This window comes from Tamandua tetradactyla, chromosome 13 (genome assembly GCF_023851605.1).
Source record: "Tamandua tetradactyla isolate mTamTet1 chromosome 13, mTamTet1.pri, whole genome shotgun sequence".
Lineage (NCBI taxonomy): Eukaryota > Metazoa > Chordata > Mammalia > Pilosa > Myrmecophagidae > Tamandua > Tamandua tetradactyla.
The window spans coordinates 61,237,792-61,262,611 of record NC_135339.1 but is presented as its reverse complement, the minus strand read 5'-3'; the positions used below and the strand labels follow the sequence as shown (position 1 = coordinate 61,262,611).

General features: G+C 40.2%; 1 protein-coding gene and 1 pseudogene across 1 annotated transcript in view; one reads left to right on the top strand and one right to left on the bottom strand.

Annotated features, from left to right (window-relative positions):
- ABCC2 (ATP binding cassette subfamily C member 2) overlaps positions 1–24,820 on the bottom strand; it is a 111,554-nt gene that overhangs the window by 44,670 nt on the left and 42,064 nt on the right. Inside the window, exons 7-17 of the mRNA XM_077125723.1 lie at positions 24,241–24,475; positions 22,298–22,461; positions 21,348–21,525; positions 14,047–14,301; positions 12,902–12,967; positions 7,472–7,609; positions 6,290–6,436; positions 4,601–4,685; positions 3,852–3,918; positions 2,314–2,440; positions 698–874 (exon numbers count right to left, since the gene is read on the bottom strand). Of these exons, the coding sequence (XP_076981838.1) occupies positions 698–874; positions 2,314–2,440; positions 3,852–3,918; positions 4,601–4,685; positions 6,290–6,436; positions 7,472–7,609; positions 12,902–12,967; positions 14,047–14,301; positions 21,348–21,525; positions 22,298–22,461; positions 24,241–24,475 (1,639 nt within the window). The remainder of the gene's footprint in view (positions 1–697; positions 875–2,313; positions 2,441–3,851; positions 3,919–4,600; positions 4,686–6,289; positions 6,437–7,471; positions 7,610–12,901; positions 12,968–14,046; positions 14,302–21,347; positions 21,526–22,297; positions 22,462–24,240; positions 24,476–24,820) is intronic.
- Positions 10,559–11,213, top strand: LOC143654139 (GTP-binding nuclear protein Ran-like; annotated as a pseudogene).

Sequence of the window (24,820 nt, the reverse complement as noted above, 5' to 3'; positions counted from 1 at the left end):
AATATGGGTTGAATTAGTGAACAAAATCAGTCAAGAGCTGTATCTTTACTAGTCTTCAAATATCTTAAGTTTCTTGTCCCTAAATGACTGCTATATTCATTTTTAGTAATGGGAAAAGAGGATGAAAACATGAGATGTATAACATCTCATGTGATCAGAGACTTCTAAACAAACTATGCCATACCCACATAATGGAATACAACATAGCCATTAAAATCTATTTTTAAGAAAACTATTTAATAACATGAGAAAACAGTTTACAACAATTTTCAAAATGATCAAAGCAGGGTGGGCCACGGTGGCTCAGCAGGTAGAGTTCTTGCCTGCCATGCTGGAGACCCGGGTTTGATTCCCGGTGCATGCCCATGCAAAAAAAATAAGATTGAAGCAGATCACTAGAACCCACTACTGCTCCTTGACATGTGAAGTCAAGGTTGGGCCAGTCACAGGTAACTTACCCTCTCTGGTCCTTAACCTTATCACCTTTAATTTAGAATGTATCATTTCTATATTCACTTCCAAGTACAAAGCTTAAAATATCTAAGTGATTTGTACAAAATATTGTGGCCAATTAGTGCAAACATACGCTCTGGTATTTGTTTCAAACATAACTACTAAAATTGGTCAATTACTTTACTCCCATATGCTTTTTCACCATCCTTACTTTTTCTTCAATATTTCTTCACCCTTCAAATACCTTCTCTCCAATCTCAGACAGGTCTCTTCCAGGCAGTATGTCCAAGTCTGGGAGGAGGGCACAGGCCTCCAGAACTTGCTGGTACTTCTTTTCATCGTACTCTGATCCAAAAAGGATGTTGTCCTTGATGGTGCCATTCTGGATCCAGGACTGCTGTGGGACGTACGCGATTGTGCCCTAGATGGGAAAGAATTAGACCACATGACGGGAGCACCTCCAGACATACAGTTCGAAGAATGAGGTGGCAGGAGGGAGGAGGACCAAAAGGAGTTTAGATTTGAAGCAAGTATGTCCAGCTGCCTGAACATCTGGTATTTATAAATGTACTTATTGTTACTGACTAGGAGGAATGATTCAGTAGCCTATTCACCATTTGACATCTCCCTTTTATTTACTATACCGTTCTAGCCATGATCCTGAAGATAAGAGGATAAATGCAACGGCTATTTCTAGACCTGGGTTTTATAGACCTGGGTTTTAGCCAAGCCCCAATGAGTATACTAGGATCAACAGAATGCTAAAACTAACAGGAGAAATGGTATAAGTGGCATCCTAGGAAACAACTGAGAGGTTGGGGAATTAGAATGCCAGAATGATGCACAAAGCAGATCATGCCCAAAGAGAGATGGAGCCCAATCAATGACTGAGGAAGAATTCAATTATGAATTAGCAAGAAGAAGCTTCTGAAAAGGAACAGGGAAACAGATCTTTAGAAACTGCTCTGCTATAGTGCCTGTTTATTTAAAGCAAATTAGCTCTTCATTGATTATTAAATTAAAGAATGATGTTAATATAATGTGGAAGAAGAGTTCTTAAAAATTTTCCAAGCATGTTAATGTTTTAAAGCAATAAGAGGCAAACTTGCATCATAATTAAAGAGAAAGCTTTTGTAAAATACAAAGACATTAAGAAAAAACTTTATTTGGTACAATAAAATTTGGATTAATGATTCAATGTATCTATAATTTCTCAAAAGTTTCATTCTCTGAGAGTGCTAATAAAAATGTGATTAAAACTTTTTTCTCTGTATTAAAAAAATAATTGATGAAGTCTACACCTTGTATCAGACTTTTATATTGGAAGCAAATGCCTTCAATGACCTAGCTTTCCAGGGAGGAGAGGGCCCTAGGCTAATAGTGATGCTGGGTGCAAATGCCAGTGAGGATTTTACAGTGATCATGTTTTATTGTTACTGTTCTTGTTTTTGTAACTCTAGTTACGAAGTTATATAAGTTTGAAGTGCTCTAGTCCAACTCTTCTCAGATCCAATTTTTCAGAACCTGAGGTTTTCAGAAACACATATAGTTATAGCAGAAATGCCTACACTTTGAAGGAAGACATTTCTAGTTAAGTTTGCAAACTTTAGTAGCAATGAGAATCACCTGGGTAGCTCATTAAAAGTGTAAAGTCACAGACTCTACCCCCAGAGTCTGGTTCTATAAGCCTGAGATGGCACATGGAATCTAGTCTATTAGATTTTTCTGAGATTTCACTTAGAGAAACACTGTGGCAGGGATTATCAAATTCTGGTTCTCAGGGCACTGTTCCAAATAAGAAGCAGCACTGTGGCCCACATTTGAGTATCAAAAGTCTTCTTTATTTGCATTCCCGCTCACCTTGATAATGATGTGCCCGTGGATATTTTCCATTTCCCCCAGCATGGCTGACATCAAGGAGGATTTCCCAGAGCCCACAGTGCCCACCACAGCCACCAACTGGCCTGGCATTATGTCCAGGGACACACTAAAAGAAAGGTATTTGGAAGAGATGTGGCATTATTCAAGAGTAGATCAAGCTACTTCTCAGACTTGATGCGAAATCTAGTACTGAAAGATTTTTCCCTCAGTATTAGAAAATTTGCCTTGGATATACAAGGCCCTAAAGGTCTCCTTTGATTAATCTTTAGCTCAAGAGGATAGAGAGTGGGCCTTAATTTATCCAACTCATCTATAAGTTTGTGTGCTAAATGTGGGCTTCATCTGGAAACATTCTCCTGGAGCCACCATGGTCCCATTGAACAAGCACCTAGATGGGAGTCTGGAGACGTGTTCAAGTCCCAACTCTGCCGCTGCCCAGCTGCGTAATCTTGGAATGTTTCCCAGACAATGCTTCCAAATTTGGCTATTCCATGAGTCACTTGGAATACTTGCTAAAAGCAGATTCACTGGCCCTTTCTTTGGAGACTTGATTGTATCTGGCTGGGGAGAGGTCTGCAGAGGGTTAGACTCCTGGGAACTCTTTGCTTCAGGACTATTATTTGAACCCTCAGCATTAGGAACATTGGGAATTGGTCATAGTTTTTCAGACCCTTCCCACTGAGCTCTCGACTTGTACCAGGAAAGCAGGAGCTGTGTGAAGTTTCATATCTACAGAGGGAAGTTTTCAGGTTGGAAGCGTTCAGGGCAGGCGATCCTGTCTTTACTTATTTCTGAGAGGGTACTACGGTCCATATTAAAGACCACAGGAATAGGTGAGAAGAGTGGGGAATCAAGAGTGTAGCAGGGAGATGATAAAGTGTATTCAGCAGGAGAGAGAGAAAGATGTGGGACTGCTCAGGCTCCTGGTATACTCTGAGAATACGCCATGCTCAGTGATGAATTGTATGTCCTTAAAGGACAGGTTACATGCAATTGGGCAAGAAGGGCTTGGCTTAGGGTAGTAGCACCTGTGTGGCAGAAGAGGCATCCTACAGAATGCAGTGTGGGAATAGCTTATTTTGATGTAAAACTCCAGATCTGAAGTTGAATCTTAAGGCGGCAGCTCCCACTATGCATCTTTTCCTATTTGTAAATGAATGAACGAATTAAATTGGGTTCAGATTCTTGTGTGTATGCTCTACTATACTCAGAGACCAGAATTCCCTGTGAGCCCTGCACTACCTCCGTCCACTGTGGAGAACAAACATCTTCCTGGCTCTTCTTCTAGATGTGCCAAGTCCCATAATAGGAAATCAGGGTGACAAATGCAGTTATAGAAAAGAGGCTCAGGGTCTTTACTGTGAGAGCATCCCTCCAGGCTTTAGCCTGTGCTGTTAGCAAACTAAACACATGCATATAACTCTTTCCCCCATGTGCTCTAGTACATGGAAATTTCCATCAGCAGAACTGGCAAGGAGAACTCTAAGGAACAGCAGGATGGAAGAGGGGTGACTCACTCTCGGATTGCAGCTTCCAAATCCTGGTCCCAGGTAAAGGAGGCCTCAAAAAACTGCACAGCTTTGTCTGTTGAGAAAAAACCACCTCTTTTCATTAGATTTAAGTCCCCACATGTCAATCTGCCCTTCTCAGCCCTCATTTGCCCCTCTTGGCTTTCTCCAGCAGACCCTGAGATCACCTCTGGTTTCTATACTAACAGAAGGCAAAGGAAAGGTCCTGGGATGGGCCTTTTGATTCAGGAGCTCCCAAGCCCAGATCCTGACCTTCAGATTATCTGGGTACATTCCCCATCCCTTTATCGCTCCTAGTCTCCTTGTATGAATTCCACTTCCTTCTATAAATCTAGCCACTCCTCGTCCTGGACTCTAGACCCACAGCTGGTTCTGACCATAGATGCTCCCCAGTCCTTGAAATCTCCAGGACTTTTGCACTGTTTTATTCTAGACTACCTGCTCAATTCCACACACTCAGCTCCATCCTAGCTATTGCTTTCTGGACCCTTTGCTGCACTACCTGTTTAACCTCAGAAGAGCCAACCCAGCTTTGCTTAGCCATCTAGCTAAGCAATCTGCTCTAAATGAAAACATAAGTTAAGTAAAAACTGTGTTTTTTCTTTTTATGAAAACCTATGTTCAAGATCAGTCCTCTAGCTCTTCCATCTAATTAGTTTCTAATTAATAAGCCCTTGTTTATCATAATTCTGGTGCCACCACTGTAAGTGTGGGAAGCAACTTCCTAATTCATTTACCAAAATTGGAGTCATGTCGAATGGCAGATGTGTCCAAGTCATCCCCTCCCAAGTACTTCTCTAGCCGTTCTGTGGAAACACTAGCCTAGAAAAGGACATAAAGGATCTGAAGAATGAAACATCCAATAACAAGGGCAAGCAGGGAAAAGATTTTTGACTTTGTGTCATCAGTCATGGATGTGGAAGTAGGTAGTTAACCTGACAGGCTTCTTGCCCATGAACTTGCCATTTGTCACAGATGGAATCCCCATGGCAGCCTCAGTCATGCCTCAGACCTTGGAGCCACCCTGACCCAGACTGAAAGAAATTAAGATGTTCCACTTCAGTCCCTCAGAAAACAGCAGGTTCAACTCTGCTACAATCTCTCTCTGATCTTCAGCTCCAGTTCCAGAAACTACTGCCTGCCTTCTAAGACAAAACCATAACTTCTATGTAATTCTGGGATTTGGACTTGTTCTTTAACTGAGTCAGTGCCTTGAGGGCCCATCCACCATCCTAACTAATTCACTACTGTGACCCTCTCTAGGGTACTGGCTTTGCCTTGGTGCCTTGGCAACCTTACACAGCTCCATATGAGCCACGACTGCAAAGGTTGAATTGCAGTTGACTTAAGTATTAACAGAATATGCTATGGTTCTCCTAGCATATGAGAACTTGGGAGAATTTTGAGAAAATTCTATAAGGATGTTTCTCTCCTGCCTCTATCTTCCAAGGAGGCTGTCATGAGATAGTTTCTCATTGCCACCTGGGTTCTAATGAAATATTAGGCTTTCTGCTTTGCCTCCTCCTTAAGAGTATTACTACAGGCTATAAAACTGTTTAGATGCATCACGGAATGAGTTCTTGAGAAACCAAGTACTCTCCTGTCCATGTTGCATTCTTATCTGGCCCCTTTTGTTTCAGTATGATCCTGTGGGATAAGGAATGTGGGGAGCTGTCACCATTGGTCTTGTTCTTTTGTTATCTTTATAAGTAATAAACCATCTGAATCTGAAAGGACTTGTTTCTTGACGGGCCAAATATGTCAGACTTGCTTGACACCCTCCAGGAGAGGGATGGTTTCTAAGCCCCAGTCCTTCCTATAACCCAAGCTATCAAAAGCTAGTCACTTCTGGGATCCATGCATATCTCCTACTCTTGATCTTTCTTAATGATTATGCACAATTTTCAGAATCCAGACATTACCTCTCAGGACCCAGTTCATTCCCTGGACTCCAAACTCATTTTCTGACCTGTTGAGGCTCCCAAATTGCATTTGGTTTTACTATCACATGGCATCATGCAGAGAGAGGGTCTTTTTTCTCCCTTTGTGCCATATTCACCTATTGCTATATAAATATCTCAAGAGCCTTGGAAAAATGTGGGAGAAACCACATTGGGTAAAGGGTTTAGAAAAAGAAGTGTTACTGGTACCAGGGCTCATAATAGTAATCTCACTAAAATGCTTTCACCCACATTGTCTCCCTGTGAGATAGAGGAGATTTGTATGATTATTCTCATTTTATAGTCAGATAAATTGGGGCTCAGAGAGCTCATGATTTTACTAAGGTCAAACCATTGGTCTCCAGAGACTGAACAGGTCTCTCTCACTGAAAGTTCACCAGATGAGGCTAGAAATGGGATATGGTAGGCCAGTCATTCTAGAATCTAAGCATAGATGAGCATTTATCAGTGCGAGTTCCCACCTACCTGGAGTATAGAGGAGATCACCATGGGGAGCATGCCCAGGGGAAAGCGCAGCATATTGAAAAGGGTGATGGAAGTGAAAGCCTTTTCTGCATCCAAAATATTGTTGCTATCCACCAGGACGTAAACTGAAAATGTGATCACAGACACCTGGAAGGAGCAAAGTTGCAAATAATTTATTTATAAAAGGGCCCAAGAAGCCTTGTGGTAAATTTCAGGTACGTTGTATGTCAGAGCTGAAGAGGCCTTAGAGATTATACTAACCTCATATTAATTAGATTAAAAAACTGAATCCGGGAGAGGTGGGGATATTTTACAAGGTCATAAAGTCAGGTATTACTAGGACCAGAGCTGAGGTCTTTTGGCTCCTGTATCAGTGTTCCTGCCACTAGAGACTCACATTGCCTCCCCAAGAAGACAAGAAGCCCAATTATGCAAATCATTCTTGGATGCCACATTCACGGTGAATATGCTGAGAACTTGCTCCAGGATGCCAGGCAACCAGTCAGTGCACAAGGTAAAACTTGAGTTGGTGGGGCACCAGGTAGGAATAGCAGCCTGGGCAGTAGGGAGGGGGCTGAATTCCCTGGATTTCTAGGGCAAGCCTAGGTTTGCTGGGCAGTCTGTCAAGAACAAACCTTCCTCTCCAAGAAGCTGACCCACATACAAAAGCATACCCATGTACAAATGTTATATATCGGTGTTTTTAATCTTTGACAATGCAATATTACAAAGAATGTCAAGTTTGATCACCATCACATCATTAATAGCCTATTGTGTTTCACTTTCCTCTATGTTCTCATTTTTCTTGGAATGCTTTCATTTCTCTTGAAGTGATAATAATTTTATTACTGATTTCTAAGGGCTCATTTACGATAAACGATGTTAGTCTTTGATTTTCATTCATTGAACATGAAACACCATGTTTGTTTGTTTTTTACCACTAATTCATTCTGTTTTGGTTTTGATTGTATGGAAGTTATGTATTCCTATATAATCATTTTGTGTTGCATGACCTTTGAGTTTTGTATACTTAAAAACATTTACATCAGCTACACACATCTGTCTGTATTGTATTTTTTGTCATTTCTTTATGTGTAAGTCATTACTTTGGTTCTAAAGCATTAAGTCTTCAAACTAAAGAAGAAAAAGGATACCCAGCCCACCCTCTCCTCTCCCACTCACCAGGACCGGAGTTAAGTACAAGAGGAATATGATCACAGACTGCAGATAAGCAAAGTTCAGCAGGTTCTTAATCTCTTTCTTCCGAAGGTTGTTGACTTGTTCTTTGAAGGAAGGTTCCCAGGCAAAATATTTTAGGATCTAATGGTTAGAAAAAAAACACTGCTGCACTGTTGCCCTGACCACCAGGTGTATCTCATCCACCCTGCTTTAGAATACTATGACAGTTTGAAGTTGTATGCACCCCAGAAAAGGTCATGTTATTTTAATCCATTCCTATGGGTGCAGATCTATTATAGGTGGGACCTTTTGATTAGCTTATTTCAGTTGAGATGTAATCCATGTCATTCAAGGTGGGCATTCATCCTCTTACTGGAATACCTTGTAAGAGAATAAAAGAAAGAAAGATAGAAGCTAAAAGAGATTATTTTAAGAGAAGCCTACAGCAACAACCTCAGAGAAGCGGAGAGGAAGCTATGAAGCATGAAGCTGGATGCAACTTAACCCAGGAGAGGACCAGCAGATTTCACCATGTGCCTTGCTATCTGACAGAGCAGCCCAAGTTTGCCAGTAACCTGTCTTCAAAGAAGATATTGTCCTATGATGCCTTAAGTTGGACATTTTCACAGCCTTAGAATTGTAAACTTGTAAGCCAATAAATCTCCATTTTAAAAGCTATCCCTTTCTGGTATATTGCATTTTGTCAGCTTTCACAAACCAAAACAAATAACTCACCGAACTTTGGGGTGGGGGTGGGCGTAGAAGTCCAGATTATGAAGTGTGATTACCGAAAGGTAGCTTGTATTTGTTGATAACCAAACATTTTATATATAGCCTCTTACTTAATAACAACCTTAGTGTGACCAATTGCCCCAGTTTGCTCTGGACTAATTGGTGTGGGGCTTTTAGTCCTAACACCTGGAAAGTTCTGGAGCATAAAGAGCAATTTGGTCACTCTAAGTAAAATTGTTGTTTCCATTTTACCAATACAGAAACAGGCTAGAAGAGGTTAATTAATTTGCCTAAGGTCACCAAGCTGGCAAGTGTTAGAACTTAGACTCAAAATTAGGTCTAGCTTTTTTTTAAGGTGTATAGTCCGGGAATCGAACCCAGGTTTTCCGTATGGAAGGTGAGCATTCTACCACTGAACCACCCGCGCACCCTCAGGTCTAGCTTTTAATTTTGCCACATTGGCAGAAAAACATATCAGTGCTCCATGTGGAGAAATATCAGGGAGTTCAAAGTGGCATCTGTTTCATTCGTTTTCAAGACGTTTAGGTAATCTTATAATCCATGAATTCAAAACAATACTATAAAAAAAACCCTTATTGGTCACCTTTGGAGAAGGAAATGCACTATTTTCTAAGCTTATAAATAGAAAGAAGCAAGCAAGCATTTATACTGCCTGTCCTGTATAAACTTTATTTTGGGTAAAAAACTAGTTAATGAAAGATAATGCTTCTTGATAGAATTCCAGTTAGTCCATGGCAAAGACAGACAGAATTAGCAAAATACCATTTTGCAATCCCTAGTGAAATAAGGTACATAGGCAATGATTGTCAGTGGCTTCTCAAACTTTTATGGCAGTGGGTTTTAACTTCAGCTGTGTTAGAATCACCTAGGGAGCTTTTTTTTTTTTATTAATTAAAAAAAAATTAACACAACATTTAGAAATCATTCCATTCTACATATGCAATCAGTAATTCTTAATATCATCACATAGATGTATGATCATCATTTCTTAGTACATTTGCATCGATTTAGGAAAAGAACTAGCAAAACAACAGAAAAAAATATAGAATGATAATATAGAGAAAAAAATAAAAATAATAATAATAATAAAAAATAAAAAATATATATATATAAAAAAGGAAAAAGGAAAAAAACAAAAAACACAAACAAACAAACAAACAACAACAAAAAAAACTATAGCTCAGATGCAGCTTCATTCAGTGTTTTAACATAATTACATTACAATTAGGTAGTATTGTCCTGTCCATTTCTGAGTTTTTGTATCTAGTCCTGTTGCACAGTCTGTATCCCTTCAGCTCCAATTACCCATTATCTTACCCTGTTTCTAACTCCTGCTGGTCTCTGTTACCAATGACATATTCCAAGTTTATTCTCGAATGTCGGTTCACATCAGTGGGACCATACAGTATTTGTCCTTTAGTTTTTGGCTAGACTCACTCAGCATAATGTTCTCTAGGTCCATCCATGTTATTACATGCTTCATAAGTTTATTCTGTCTTAAAGCTGCATAATATTCCATTGTATGTATATACCACAGTTTGTTTAGCCACTCGTCTGTTGATGGACATTTTGGCTGTTTCCATCTCTTTGCAATTGTAAATAATGCTGCTATAAACATTGGTGTGCAAATGTCCGTTTGTGTCTTTGCCCTTAAGTCCTTTGAGTAGATACCTAGCAATGGTATTGCTGGGTCGTATGGCAATTCTATATTCAGTTTTTTGAGGAACCACCAAACTGCCTTCCTAGGGAGCTTTTAAAAAACTATTGGTGCCTGGGCTCAGCCCCAGAGAGCCTGAGTAGATTGGTTGGGGTAAGCTTCAGTGGTTTCTAAAAACTTCCCAGGTGATTCTAGTGTGCTTTTAGGGCCACAAGGCACTACTTTAGGTAAAAGAATGGCAGGAAACTCCATAATGGATAAATTACACTGATGGCACCTAGGGCCGCTATTCAGTTCTATCACCATTGACTTTGGAAGTATACTGTTCCACCTAAAGGTGTCCTTGCCAAAAAAGCAAAAAAAATACCAAAACAAATAAACTGAGCCTACATGTCACCAAGCCTCTAGGTTTAAGTACCAATTTATAGGAAATAAAGGAAACAAGACAAATAACTTGGCTTCTTCAATAAATAAAGGACAAACGAAAAAGAGGGGAAGGAGTTCGGGGACTGTTGTAGATTAAGCCCATTATCAACTAAACGACATTTGTGGACACATTTTGGACACTTATTCAAAAAAATTAAAAGGAGATAATTTGGAAATATTGAGGTATCAAAAAAAAAAAAAGACTGTCATTCAGTCAGACAGGGGACAGAAACACTTCTGGAAGAACCATCAAGATGTCTACTCAAGGAGCACCCCAGTTTCCGTTTAAACTTGTATTGGTGGGTGATAGTGATACTGGAAAAACTATGTTCATGAAACTTCATTTGACTGGTGAATTTCAGAAAAAGCATGCAGCCACCTTGGGCATTGATGTCTATCCCCTTTGTGTTCCATACCAACAGAGGACCTATTACATTCAATGTATGGGATACGGTCAGTTAGGAGAAATTTGGTGGTCTGAGAGATGGCTATTACATTCAAGCCCAGCGTGCCTTAGTAATGTTTGATGTAATATCAGGAGTAGTCACTTACAGGAACGTGCCTAACTGGCATCGAGATCTGGTACGAGTAAGTGAAAACATCCCCATCGTGTTGTGTGGTAACAAAGCGAATATCAAGGACAGGACAGTGAAGGCAAAATCCATTGACTTCCACTGAAAGAAGAATCTTCAGTACTATGACATTTCTGCGAAAAGTAACTAAAACTTTGAACAGCCCTTTCTTCAGCTTGCTAGAAAACTGATTGGCGACCCCAATTTGAAGTCTGTTGCCATGCCTGCTCTTGCCCCACCAGAGGTTGTCATCGACCCAGCTTTGGCAGCACAGTATGAACTTGACTTAGAGGCTGCTCAGACAACTGGTCTACTGGATAAGAATGACGACCTATGAGAAAATAAAGCTGGAGTATAGCATCAGAAGTCTAGTTTTACAGGCAACTGTCCTGTGATGTCAGTGGTGCAGCGTGTTTGCCACTTTATTATATCATTGAGCAGAACGTGTGCTTAATCTTTGGGCTGCTGAGGGAGATGAATGTGGCTTCGGAGTGAATGTGGCAGTCAAAAAAAAAAAAAAACCCGGGCGGGCCGCGGTGGCTCAGCGGGCAAAGTGCTTGCCTGCCATGCCGGAGGACCTCGGTTCGATTCCCGGCCCCAGCCCATGTAAAAAACAAACAAACAAACAAAATACAATAAAACAAGAAAATGTTTAAAGATGTTTCCCTTTCTTCCTTCCATCCTTCCTTCCTTCTCTCTGTCTTTCCTTCCCTTCCTCCCTCTCTCTTTAAAAAAAAAAAAAACCCTTCATTTTATGGCCCTGCATATTTAGCTGTTTTGGAACACAACTGTTTCCTTTTTGAGTTTCAAATATAAGACTGCTACGGTCACATCACAGTATTGAGTGGTGAGATCTTGTTATTGTCGTTCCCATTCCTTTTTGTTTAGAATCAGAATAAAGGTGTATTTCAAATTAAAAAAAAAGATTGTTAATTTTCTAGGCATGTTAATGGTATCGTGGTTATGTTAAAAAAGGAAGTCTTTCTTTAGAGATACATACAAAATACTGACGAATGAAATGACAGAATATCTGAGTTTTGTTTTAACATAGTCTAGCATGGCATGAGGTGGAGGTGGGGAAATAGATGAAACTAGGTAGTCCGTGCTGATAATTGCTGAAGCTTGGTGATGAGTCCTTGGGGTTCAGTTTATTATTCACCCTACTTTCGTGCACATTTGGAAATTTCTACAATAAAATGTAAAGAAATCTAAACAAACCACTGAGGGTTAATACATTGAAATTAAGTTTCAAAAAAGGACTTGACCCTTTGTTGTCGAGTAGGAGTTCCTTATATAGTCTGAATAGTCAACCTTTATCAGATAAATGATTTTCAAATATTTTCTCCCATTCTCTAAATTGTCTTTTCACTTTCTTGACAGTCCTTTGAGGCATAAATACTCTTAAGCCATAAAAGAATGAAGTTAACCTATTACTGCTCTAATAAAAAAAATGTTTTAAAAAGGACAGTCCCTGTCCCAAAAAAAGAATGAAATTCTGAAACATGCTATAATATAGATGAACCTTGAAAACATGCTGAGTGGAGTAAGCCAGGCACAAAAGGACAAATATTGTATGATTCTATTCATAAGAAATATCTAGAACAAGCAAATTCATGGAGACAGAAAGTGGATTAGAGGTTAGCAGGGACTGGAGGAAAGGGGGATGGGGAGTTATTGGTCAATGGGTAAAGAGTTTCTGTTTGGGGTGATGAAAAAGTTTTCATAATTGGAAGGTTATGATGGTAGTTTAACATTATAAAGGAAATACTACTGAATTATATGCTTAAAAGTGGTTAAAATGGGAAATTATACATTATATATGTCAACACAATTAAAAAGAAAAAGAGGGCCTGAGATCAGTAGTAGGATATGAAACAGGAAGCCTGTGAGTAGATCAATAAGGTATCATCTGTACTCAACAGGACCAGAAGCAGGAATCCACAACCTCTAACAAGAGTTTGTGAAGGCCAAGAAATCCACTGCCTGTCATTGCACCCAGAAGGTGGTCTACGTCCGGCTTCTCACCTTGATCCCATTGAGAATCTCATTCATCATCTTTAAACGTTTGTCTTTATTCTTCATATTTTTTACCTACCAGGAAAAAGTAAAACAACAAAACACACTTCCATAAGAGAAGGTCGAGTGTTGCTGAGATATCAGGTCTTGGGGGTAGCTGTGGCTGTCTTAAGATGTCCAATGATGGGGTTCATCTCTTCCCACATCCCCTTTGCCCGCTGTGCCCCTGCCAAGGTGATCCTTCTGATCCTTGAACATGTCAAGTTCATTTTCACTCTGCAGCCTCTGCCTGACTGCACCCTCTACCCAGCTTGTTCTTGTCCCACTCTTCCCAAAGCTTACTGTTTTACCATCAGGGTTGTATTTTTTTTTTCAGATTTCAGCTTCCTGCTTCCCCTCTTCATGAGGCCTGCCCTGACACCCTCCACCAATCTAAAATAACCACCCACTTACTTGCTATCCCAGAAACCTATTTAATTATTTGCACAGTACTTATTACGAACTGACATTTTTTTTGTGTAGTTGTTTTTGCTTATTATTGCCTCCACCCCCAAATAGAATGTAAATTCCACAGCAGCAGGAATATTGTCTATATAATTTGCTGCTGTATTCCCAGAATACTAGGATGTGAAATAAATATTGATAAAATAAATACCTGTAACTAAATGAATGAAAATGAATAAATGGATCACATGCTTACAGCATTAAGTCTACCCGCCCAAACTTCAATTCTGGCAGAGCCAAGGTCTATCTATATGGAGTTCTCCCAGCTGGTGGTAGCAGGAGTGACTGCCAGGCTTTAGGCTTAAAATTTGGATCACTCATGTGACTGCTTTACAGGGTTTGTTCCCATTGGTATAATAGACACACTGGGGCAAAAATCGCTGTTCTGAGGAGAGCTCAGCAGAGCAGGGTACAAGAGTTTTAGGCAGGGTCTCTGGTATAGCCCATTCCTCTCCAATCAGGCTCTTTCTTCTAACATAAATGAGGATAGAATATATAATCCCTAAGAGTGCTCAGAAGACTAAAAGGGAAGATAGACAAAACCAAGTTCATTTGGGATGGTGGGAAGTCTTCACCAAGAGTTAGCAGAGTAAGCAAGAGTTCAGATGTTGAAGAAGGAATATATGCCCAGAGTGACTCTGTTCCCTTACCTGGATAGTTCTATTCTTTGTAGCTATTATCCCATTAACTGGGATTAGGAGCACCATCACTCCAACTCCTGCAAAGACTGAGGGTCCCAACTCTCTCCACAGGAAGAAGATGGATAAAACAATCTGTAGAATAGTTGACCACAGCAATTGGATGTAGCTGGTCACATCCATGAGCTTCTGGGCATCCACAGACATCAGATTCACTGTTTCTCCAATGGTGTATTGCTTCCTGGCTGAGTTGGATATGGTTAGTGCCTAAAGATAAAGATTGAGATTGGGCTCTGTGTTAGTTTGAAACTGTAATGTACCCCCATAAAAGGCCATGTCGTTTTAATCCATTCCCATGGGTGCAGACTTGTTGCGAGTGGGACTTTTTGATTAGGCTTTTTCAACTGAGATGTGACCTACCCCATTCAAGATGGGTCTTAATTCCCTTACTGGAGTCCTTTAAAAGAGGATAAAGGACACACCATAAAAGCCCAAACAGCTTAGAGAAAAGCCCCAAAGAAGAAAAGAGAGGATCCATAGAAACCCAGAGAGGAAGCTACTGGAACCAGAAGCTAAAAGCAATGAAACCTGGAGTGAAGGACCAGCAGACACTAGCTATGTGTCTTCCTGTGTGACACAGGTGTTCCAGATGCCAGCAGCCTGTCTTCAGAGACCAGGTATCATCCTACTGGACATTTTATGGCCTAAGAACTGTAAATTGTAAGTTAATAAATCCCCATTATAAAAGCCCATGTATTTCTGGTATATTGCATTCCAGCAGCTCTAGCAAACTGAAGCAAGCCCCAGTGACAAAGCCAAGGACACTGTAGGGAGTAAGGGAGTCCAGGAAATGAGACTACAATGGGCTCCAAATGGACACAACTTCTCCAAGGAAACTATGTCTTCTTATCTCCAAATTATTGTGCACAGTATTCTGTCATTCTCGATCACTCATTTCTTGCTATTCTCATTCCCACCCCTACTTCTTTACCTGGAAAACTCCTATTTGTATTTTGGGTGTCAGCTTAAATGGCACTTCTTTTGAGAAGCCTTTCCTGACTCCCAAATTTGGGTTAGATATCCCTCCTGGGTACTGCCATAAAATCCCGGACTTACCTCTGTCATTACATTTATCACAGCATAAAGTAATTATTTCATTTTTCTAATTTCCATCAGATATAAACTTTCAGGACAGAAAATACAGTTGTCCATTTGTTTACTGTATCATGCGGCATACAGTAGAGAATCAAATATTATGGAAAGACAAAAGGACCAAAGGAAAGAAGGATGAAAGGGAGAGAGGGAAGGACAGGGAGGGGGAGAAGGAGGGAAGGAAGAAAGAAAACGAGCATATATTGAGTCTGGCCTTGGAGGCTTTTGATGTAGCATTGTTATTCAGAGCCACACTCTTGTGAGGAGGTTCCTATTTCCAATAAGGGCAGAGATCTTGGAATGGAGCAGGAAAGCTGTGCGTTCACCCATTTAAATTAAAATGACCTGTCTACTTTCAAGAATTTGGGGCAATATCTAGATGCCCAAATCTTGTTGTATGGACCTCCAGATTTAATATAAAGAGATCAGAAGACTGATACCTACAGGCCTGTCACTTAACATAATACCCTGTGCAAGTAGACCCAGCCATGGGACTTGGCAGACATGGAAACCAGCTTGCTCTGTGCTTACCACACCCAGCCACCACTTAGTGTGGGCCGCATTTTCCTGAAGGAAGGGAAGCCTTCTAATTCCTACAAAGACAGCATATGGGCTCAGAATAGCCCTTAATCTCCTTTTCTTTCTTAGAAGTGCTACAGTCATCCCCCAATGCATTCTTTGGAACATACCAGAATTCTTAGTTGTAGATTAAAAAGGTGGAAATTTACTAAAATGTTAGGTCATCATGGTTCTAAAAGAATCAGCTCTCTGCTATGCTTCCCCTTTGGTATGGAAAAGAAAAAAAAAGTACACAACATCTAATTATGCTTCAGGGTAATCATATACTTTTCTCAATAAATCTCAATAAAATAGAAAGATCATTGACTTAGTCCTCAGTAAACCTGGTCTGGGGGCAAGTCCTGGTTACATGATTGTAGGCATTGAAATAATCTAAGCTTTACTTATCTGTAAAACAGGGATAATGCACTTGTTTTGGTTTGCTAAAGCTATTGGAATGTAATATACCAGAAATGGAATGGTTTTTATAAAAGGAGTTTAATAAGTTACAAGTTTACAGTTCTAAGGCCATGAAAATGTACAAATTAAGGCATCAATAAGAGCTTACTATCACTCAAGAAAGGCTGATGCCATCTGGAATACCTCTGCAGGTTGGGAAGGCACCTGCTGGTCCCTTGCTTCTGGGTCCATCACTTTCAGCCTCTGTTTCCTGTGGGGGTTCCTCACTTGGCTCCTCCAGGACTGGGTTTCATCTCTCAGCTTCCCTTGGCTCTCTCCACATTCTTGCTTGCTTAGTATCGCATGGGAAGACACAAAGTGATGTCTGCTGGGCCCTGCATCTCCAAACGTCTGAGTCTTATGTTGGCTCTGTCAGCTCTGTCACTTCTGCTCCCTAAGCATCTGCATCTGAGGTTTCTCCAAAATGTTTCCACTTTTAAAGTATTCTACTAAGCTAATCAAGACCCACTTTGTTTTAGTCTGTTAAGGCTGCCAGCATGCATTACACCAGAGATGGATTGGTTTTTAATAAGGGGATTTATTTAGTTAAAAATTTATGTTTTTTCAGAGGAAAGGCAGTTAGCTTTCATTTGAGGTTCTCTGTTACATGAGAAGGCACATGGTGACATCTGCTAGCCTTCTTTCCTGGCTTCTGGGTTCCAACAATCTTCTCCAAGAGATTCCTTTCTGCATCTCCAAACATCTGGGCTGAGCTGCAAGTGCTGAGATGAGGTATGCTCAGCTGCTGAGTTCTCTTCTGACCTCTCTCTTTTAAGCCTCTGGCTACTTAAATTAAATCTCACTCATTGTGGGAGGCACTCTCCTTAGCAGACTGCAATCGTAATCAGCCATAGATGAATTTCACATGCTGATGATTTACGTCCACAGAAACAGAACAATGGGGCATCATCACCTGGCCAAGTTGACACCTGAACCTAGCTACCACATACCTTGAAAGGGTGGAGTCACAGTCCCATCTAATTAAAACACCATACCCACAATTGGGTGTGCCACGGAAACAATCCAATCAATGTTTCCCACTTTAAACAATATATCTGGCCCCACAAGATTGGGTCAGGATTAAAACATGGCTTTTCTGGGGTACATAATACTTTCATACTGGCATAGCACTTACTTCACAGGGTTGTGAAATAGATAATGGATATTGTGCTTAGGTTGAGGCTGTTATGTACCCCAGAAAAGCCATGTTCTTTATCCTAATCTAATCTCGTGGCAGTAGAACTATTATTTGGGTGGGATCTTTTTTATTAAATTGTTTCCATGGAGATGCGATCTACCCAATTGTGGGTGGTTAGGTGGTTTCCATGGAGATGTCTATCTGCCCATTCAAGGTGGGTCTTAATCTGTCCACTGGAGTCCTTTAAGAGGGAACCATTTTGGAGAATACTTCAGAGCCAACACAGACAAAAGTTTGGAGATGTAGAAAGAAAATACCCTCAGGGAATATTTGAAACCAGAAGTCAAAGGACCAGCAGACACCAACCAGCCATATGCCTTTCCAGCTGACAGAGATGGTCCACACTGTCAGCCTTTCTTGATTCAAGGTAAGTTTCTCTGAATGCTTTAGTTTGGATATTTTTATGGCCTTAGAACAGTAAACTTGTAACCCAATAAATCTCCTTTATAAAGTCAACCCATTTCTGGTATATTGCATTCCAGCAGCATTAGCAAATTAAAACAGATATTAAAAAAATGCTTAAAAAACAACAAAGCATTGTCTAATTATATGGAATTAGTCATTTTATTTTATTCTATCTTAATAGCAATATGTATTTAATAAAAGTCTTATTAAGGGCTCTAATTTACAAACTCTGTATTGATTTTAACAGTCAAACCCGGGAACATATTCATAATCAAAGTAGTGGGAATGAGTAGTCATAATTGTAAAGTGTACATTAACTGAATGACCGAGACAGCCTGGTCAAAGAACTTATCCAGGTTTCTGATCGAATTTGGATTACCTACTGGGTCCCTTGATGGGTCAATACTTAATTCAGGAAAGACAAAGATATACTAGTGTCTTCAAGAGAGGAAAGCAAAGGCAAAAACTAGAAACTATAATACAGAAGTCACTTTGATGAAACTTTCCAGTCGTGGGAGGAAAAAGAAGAAAAGACACCTGTTTGATGCTCTACTTATAAGCCCTATCTCCCCATAGATGAGTTTCCCCTCAAACTTGTAGTCACTGATTGTAACCACAGTTATTTTATTTCTTAGGGGACAAAGGAGACTTTGCCCTGATAACTAGGACATAAGGAAAATAATGTTGCCCCAAGAAAGTTAAACTTTAAAAACAATATGTCAGAGCAAAGATGGGCAAAATCATCTTAAGGAAGTGGAAAAGCTACCAAGTCTGCAGAACTCAGAAACCAGAGTAAATATATTCATGACTCTGAAAAAGGGCCCAGGCAGAGGAGGGGCTGGTCAGCTGCTGAAGATTAGAAAAAGAAGCTATTAGGCTAAAGCTGTTTTGGGGGGAAAGGAGCCTTGGCAAGATTGTTTTTATTTTGAGATGGATATACAGGTCACTGTAGCTTGGTTTCATTAAGTATTGGGTTTAAATGTTGTGGTTTTAAGAACTCAATCCTTGAACAGTTTTCATTTTTTTGGTTTTTTTTCTTACTTTACATTCTTTCCCAAGGTGTTCTTCCCTTGTTGAGAGAGGTTGGAAGGAGGAATAGGCTGAAAGGCAGAACCTGGGCAGAACAGTTTGCCAGCTTTTCCTGGAGTGCATTTCACCCCCCACTTATGTCTGTGAACACACTTTTCATGTTTTAATTTCCAAAAAAATATCTACAGGAGGCTACATGGTTAGTTATAATCAAACATCAAGGTCAATTATCATTTACATCAAATTTTTAACAATCTTGGAATATGGATGTGTTGGTTTGAAAAGATTTATGTACCCTAGAAAAGCCATGTTTTAATCCTAATCAATCTTGTGGGAGTAACGGTTTCTTCTAATCCCTATTCAGCACTACAGGTTGGAAACCCTGATTGAGGGATTTGACTCAATCAATTGTAGGTATTAAAATTGAATAGATGGAGACGTGTCTCCACCCATTCTACATAGGTCTTGATTAGTTTGCTGGACTCCTGTAAAAGAGGAGACATTTTGGAAAGAGTGCCCTTTTGAAAACAAGGAGAGAGCCACAGAACCATGACAAAATGACAAAAGAACCACAGAGTCCACCAGCCAGTGACCTTTGGAGATGAACAACAACACCACTGAGGAGCTTCATGAAGCAGGAGGCCTGTATAGAGGAGGCTAGCAGACAACACCAGGTTTGCCACGTGCCTTTCCAGATGAGAGAGGAACCCTGACATGCTTTTTCTGCTTCAGAGAGAAACCTTGAATTTCATCAGCCTTGTTGAATCAAGTTATCTTTCCCTGGATGTCTTAGACTGGACATTTCTATGGACCTGCTTTATTTGGGACATTTTCATGGTCTTAGAACTATAACTTGTAATTTATTAAATTCCCCTTTTTAAAAGCCAGTCCATTTCTGGTATATTGCATGCTGGCAGCTAGCAAACTAGAACAACAGACATACCTTATTTTAATTTTCTTCATTTCACTACACTTCACAGATATTGCATTTTTTGCAAATTGAAGGTTTGTGTCAATCCTGTGTGGAGCAAGACTATTGGCACCATTTTTCCAACAGTATGTGTTCACTTCATGTCTCTGTGTCATATTTTAATTAAGGTATGTACATTGATTTTTTTAAGATATAATGCTATTGCTCACTTAATAGACTACTGTATAGTGTAAAGATAACTCTTAATTGTACTGGGAAATCAAAAAATTTTGTTACATTGTGATATTCACTTTATTGCAGTGGTCTGGAGCCAAACCTGAGGTATATCTGTACAGTCGATCCTCATTATTTTGGATTCTGTATTTGCAAATTCATCTACTTGCTAAAATTTATTTGTAACCCTAAAATCAATACTTGTGGTGCGTCTGTGGTCATTCTGACATGTCTGCAGAGAGGTGAAAACTTTGATTTGCATTATGTGTGTGATTCCAACTGAGGTCGAACAAAAGTGGTGCTCTGCCTTCTTGTTTCAGCTCTTACACTGTAAACAAGTGCTTGCGATATGCCTTATAGAGAAAATTGTGTATTGGATAAACTTCATTCAGACGTGAGTTTTAGTGCTGTTGGCCCTGAGTTAAATTTTAATGAATCAACAGTTATATATTAAAGAAGGTGCCTTTAAACAGAACACACATAAAACAATGCTATATATTAATCAGTTACAAAAATGCTGTGACCAGAGGATCTGTTCTAGTTTGCTAGCTGTAGGAATGCAATATACCAGAAACAGAATGGATTTTAAAAAGGGGAATTTAATAAGTTGCTAGTTTACAGTTCTAAGGCCAAGAAAATGTCCCAATTACAACAAGTCTATAGAAATGTCCAATCAAAGGCATCCAGGGAAGGATACCTTGGTTCAAGAAGGCCGATGAAATTCAGGGTTTCTCTCTCAAGTGAGAATGTGCATGGTGAACACAGTCAGGGTTCCTCTGTCATCTGGAAGGACACATGGCGAACATGGCATCATCTGCTAGCTTCTTCTCCTGGCTTCCTGTTTCATGAAGCTCCCCGGGAGACATTTTCCTTCTTCATCTCCAAAGGTTGCCGGCTGGTGGACTCTGCTTCTTGTGGCTATATCATTCTGCTCTGCTCTCTCTGAATCTCTCTCAGTCTCTGAAATGTTTCCTCTTTTATAGGACTCCAGAAACTTATCAAGATCTGCCCAAATGGGTGGAGACATGTCGTCACCTAATCCATCTTAACAACCACTCTTGATTAAATCACATCTCCAGGGAGATGATCTGATTACAGTTTCAAACATACAGTATTGAATAGGGATTATTCTGCCTTTACAAAATAGGAATTTGATTAAAACAAGGCTTTTCTAGGGGACATACATCCTTTCAAACCAGCACAGGCTCATAACCTATTATCCCTTAGAGCAATGGTTCAGTATTTGCTAATTCAGTGTTTGTAGCAACTTTATAGATGGTAACTACCATGAATAATGTGAATTGACTGGAATGTCTTCCTACTTAATAAATGGATTTTCTTTGAAGATATCTGATATATTTTGCTTACCTTCCTGTATACAGCAGCCATAACAGTTGTCCGTACGCTAACACCCAGCATGAAGCACATTTGAAAATACCACTGCAGACAAGCAGATTGGAGGAGAGCCACCAAAAAGAAGAGGACTGAATAGAGATATCCAGTCCACACATACATTTCACGGTCATTTGCAAAGGAGATTAGTAACCTGCCAGAGAAAAAATAAGTAAGTGACTCCCATCCGGCCTCTAGGGATCACCTTCCTTGTGAGCAGCCACCTATCCTAAATCTACCTGAAGTAACAGAAGTGACCAGAATTGCCAAGCACCTTTAGAAAACCTAAGCTCCACAGGCTCCTTTTAACTGGAAATGAACAGCAAGTGCTTAGAGTGGATGGCCATAGTTAAGAGAATGGATAATGAAAGAAATGTTCCACATAACTACTACAGCAATGCTTTGACTTTTCCTCCACCTACTCCTCATATAAGAGGTTGTATGGGACAAGCTTAATTGTTCCTGAAAAATGCAAGCCTAAAAAAGGAATTAGAATGTGGCTCTACTATGAGTTAGAAGGACTTTCCCTGGAGAAGATCCCAACCGATTGCAAAGTCTTATTATTAACTTGAACCCTTCCATGGAAGGCTGTGACTGTGGAGACATGAGGTTACAGAATCTAGGTAGAAGGTCTTGGGCATGGCTTAGCTCCTCACAGTTCCATTAACAGTTAAGAGTCCCTAAAAAATATTTGGCTTCCTATGGGGGGAGGGGAGTGGAAATGAGGGAGGCTAAAGTGTTCATCACCTTAGATCTTAAAAACTGGCTTGCACTTTTCATGAACATAATGCTATAAGACAGGGGTTTATCATGAACATTTTAAAAAATGAGAATTTAATAATAAGCTCCTGCTTGCATACACAAGGGGCAAAAAGGAGGGTGTCAGAGAAAGCCCTGAAAAAACAACCCAAGGCTTGGAAACTTACTTCAGCAGCTGAGGATTCAGAAACACAAGGACATCATACACTAACTTCAGTAGGAATGATTTTAGAAGATTGCTGCAGAAAGTTTTGAAGAGGGTCTTGACCAACCAGGCCTTTGGCAAGTCTTTTGTGATCCCAGACTCTTTTTTTTTATTTTTAGCTTCTTCCTAAGTACACAACCAAACGACAACAACATCCATGGAATTATGTAGTGTAAAACATTGCCTGCATCAAATGGTTCCAGAAATGTTAAGCCCCAGAATGTTTTTGTCTTCTTTTTTTTTGTAACATGGGCAGGCACTGGGAATCGAACCTGGGTCCTCTGGCATGGCAGGCGAGCATTCTTGCCTGATGAACCACCGTGACCCGCCCTGTTTTTGCCTTCTTTGCACAAGTTTTGATTTTCTCTACATTGCCTGGTTGTCAGACCATCCTTCTAGCTGCCATTGCCATTCCTTTCTCCCCCTCCTAATTGATACTTATAATTTACCTTGGATTGGAAAACCAGGCAAGTCAACTGATGAGGATACTGAGTAGAAAAAAAGAACAGACTCTGAGTAAGGATCTAAGAGACAATCCTGACAGCGAAAGGCACAGGCATGATAATATATATTTTTGTTGCCTTGTTTATATTTTTCTTCTTGTGGTTGTTGTGGGATATTACCACTTATTCACCAGTCTTTTTTTTTTCCTATGTTTTGGCCTCTTCATTATATTCTCCAGAGTTTTATCATGCCCCCAAATTCTAGCTTCTCAGCCTCAGTTTTCACATTTTTCTATCAGTGATATCCTCTCCTAATTTCTTTCACTGAGGTCCTCTCTGGTCAGTCTCTCTTCACTGGACAACTTCTCCTCTCTCCCAGCTTGTGTTCTTGACCACCAAAGATCTATTCTCCAGACAGCAGCTCAAGTTAGCTTTTAAAAGTATAAATCAAATTGCATTTCTACTCTGCTTAAAACCTTCCACTTAAATTGGGTAGATGGGAATTCTAGTAGTAAAGGAGAGGGAGGGTAAGGGGTATGGTATGTATGAGTGCTTTCTTTTAATTTCTTTTTCTGGGCTGATGCAAATGTTCTGAAAAATGATCACAGTCATGAATACGCAACTATGTGATGATATTGTGAGCCATTGATTGTATACCATGTATGAAATGTCTGTGTGTTAAGAATGTTTGTATGTTGTTGTTTTTAAATTTTTTTATTGTATAATATAACATATATTGTATGTTTAAAAAATATTTTAAAAAAATACAAACAGGGTGGGCCATGGTGGCTCAGCAGGCAAGAATGCTTGCCTGCCATGCCAGAGGACCCGGGTTCGATTCCTGGTGCCTGCCCATGTAAAAAAAAAAAGACTTAAAAAAAGAATACAAACAAACCAACAAAATCCTTCCACTGGCCTTCCATCGGACTTAAAGTAAAATCTAGACTTCTTACCATGGTGTATAGGGGTCCACACAGTTTGGTCCTCATCTACCTCTCTGAGCTCCTATCGCCCTATGCTCAGCCTCTCTCACAAATCTCCCGGGCCTTCTTTCAGTCCCCTGAACAAATCCCTCTCAGCACTCCACCCCCAACACATTAGCATGTTTCATTTTAAAAATATTATTTATTACACCTAAAGAGTAACTTAGGTCTCCATTTATGAGCTGCTAATACTAAATTCCACCAAGGTGCAATTCCTAGTAATGCTAAAGTACTCTTTCTTTTTATTTTTTAAAACATTTTATTATGGGAAATTTCAGATATACCCAAAAGGAGAGAGAATAGTACAATGTATCTCATGTACCCTAAGGTAGTATTAATATTGCCAATACTAATAATAGTATAAAATGTTCTGAGAAGAATAAAGTGCTATAAAATTGTAAGGACATGGTCACGATCCCAATGCTCTTTTGTCTGAAACATATAAACACATTTACACAGGTATTCGTGGGAAAGTTTACCAGGACAAGGACATCTTGGCTTGGACTCTGGTTCTTGTTCAAGCCATGCAGGTTGGCTTCTCGGTTCCGCTGGGAGTTCTTCTGTCGCCGTCTCTGGAGTGCCCGCCTGGCCTTCTGCAGCTCTCCTGCCATATACGTTTCAAACTTGCTGACCAGCGCATCGGTTTTAATGGCTTCATCCACATCCCAGATGTCTTCGAGAGTCAGAGCTCTCTTGTAACCTTTCAGAACAACGCTGGAACAAGCATGACCCACAGGTTGGGACCCGACAGGCTAGGTCAGAGGCCTATCTCATTGCTGCCTCTATCAGAACCTACCTCCCAGTTCTGGAATGGAGAAACAAGAGGCATAGGACTTCTATCTCGCCCCACTACCCCCATCGCCTGTCCCTTTGAATTTGCGACAGGAGAAAAGGAAGTAGGTGGAGGCAACAGAAGGGGTAAAAGGCAAGGGGAAAAAGAAGAGGCAAGGTGCTACCAAATTCAGAGCCAAAAGAGCATCACCGCCCCCACCTCCCCTTCCTTCCTTCTCAAATATTGGCTGCCTCTCTGCTGTTTTGGCATTGCCAAGGGGGGCCTCC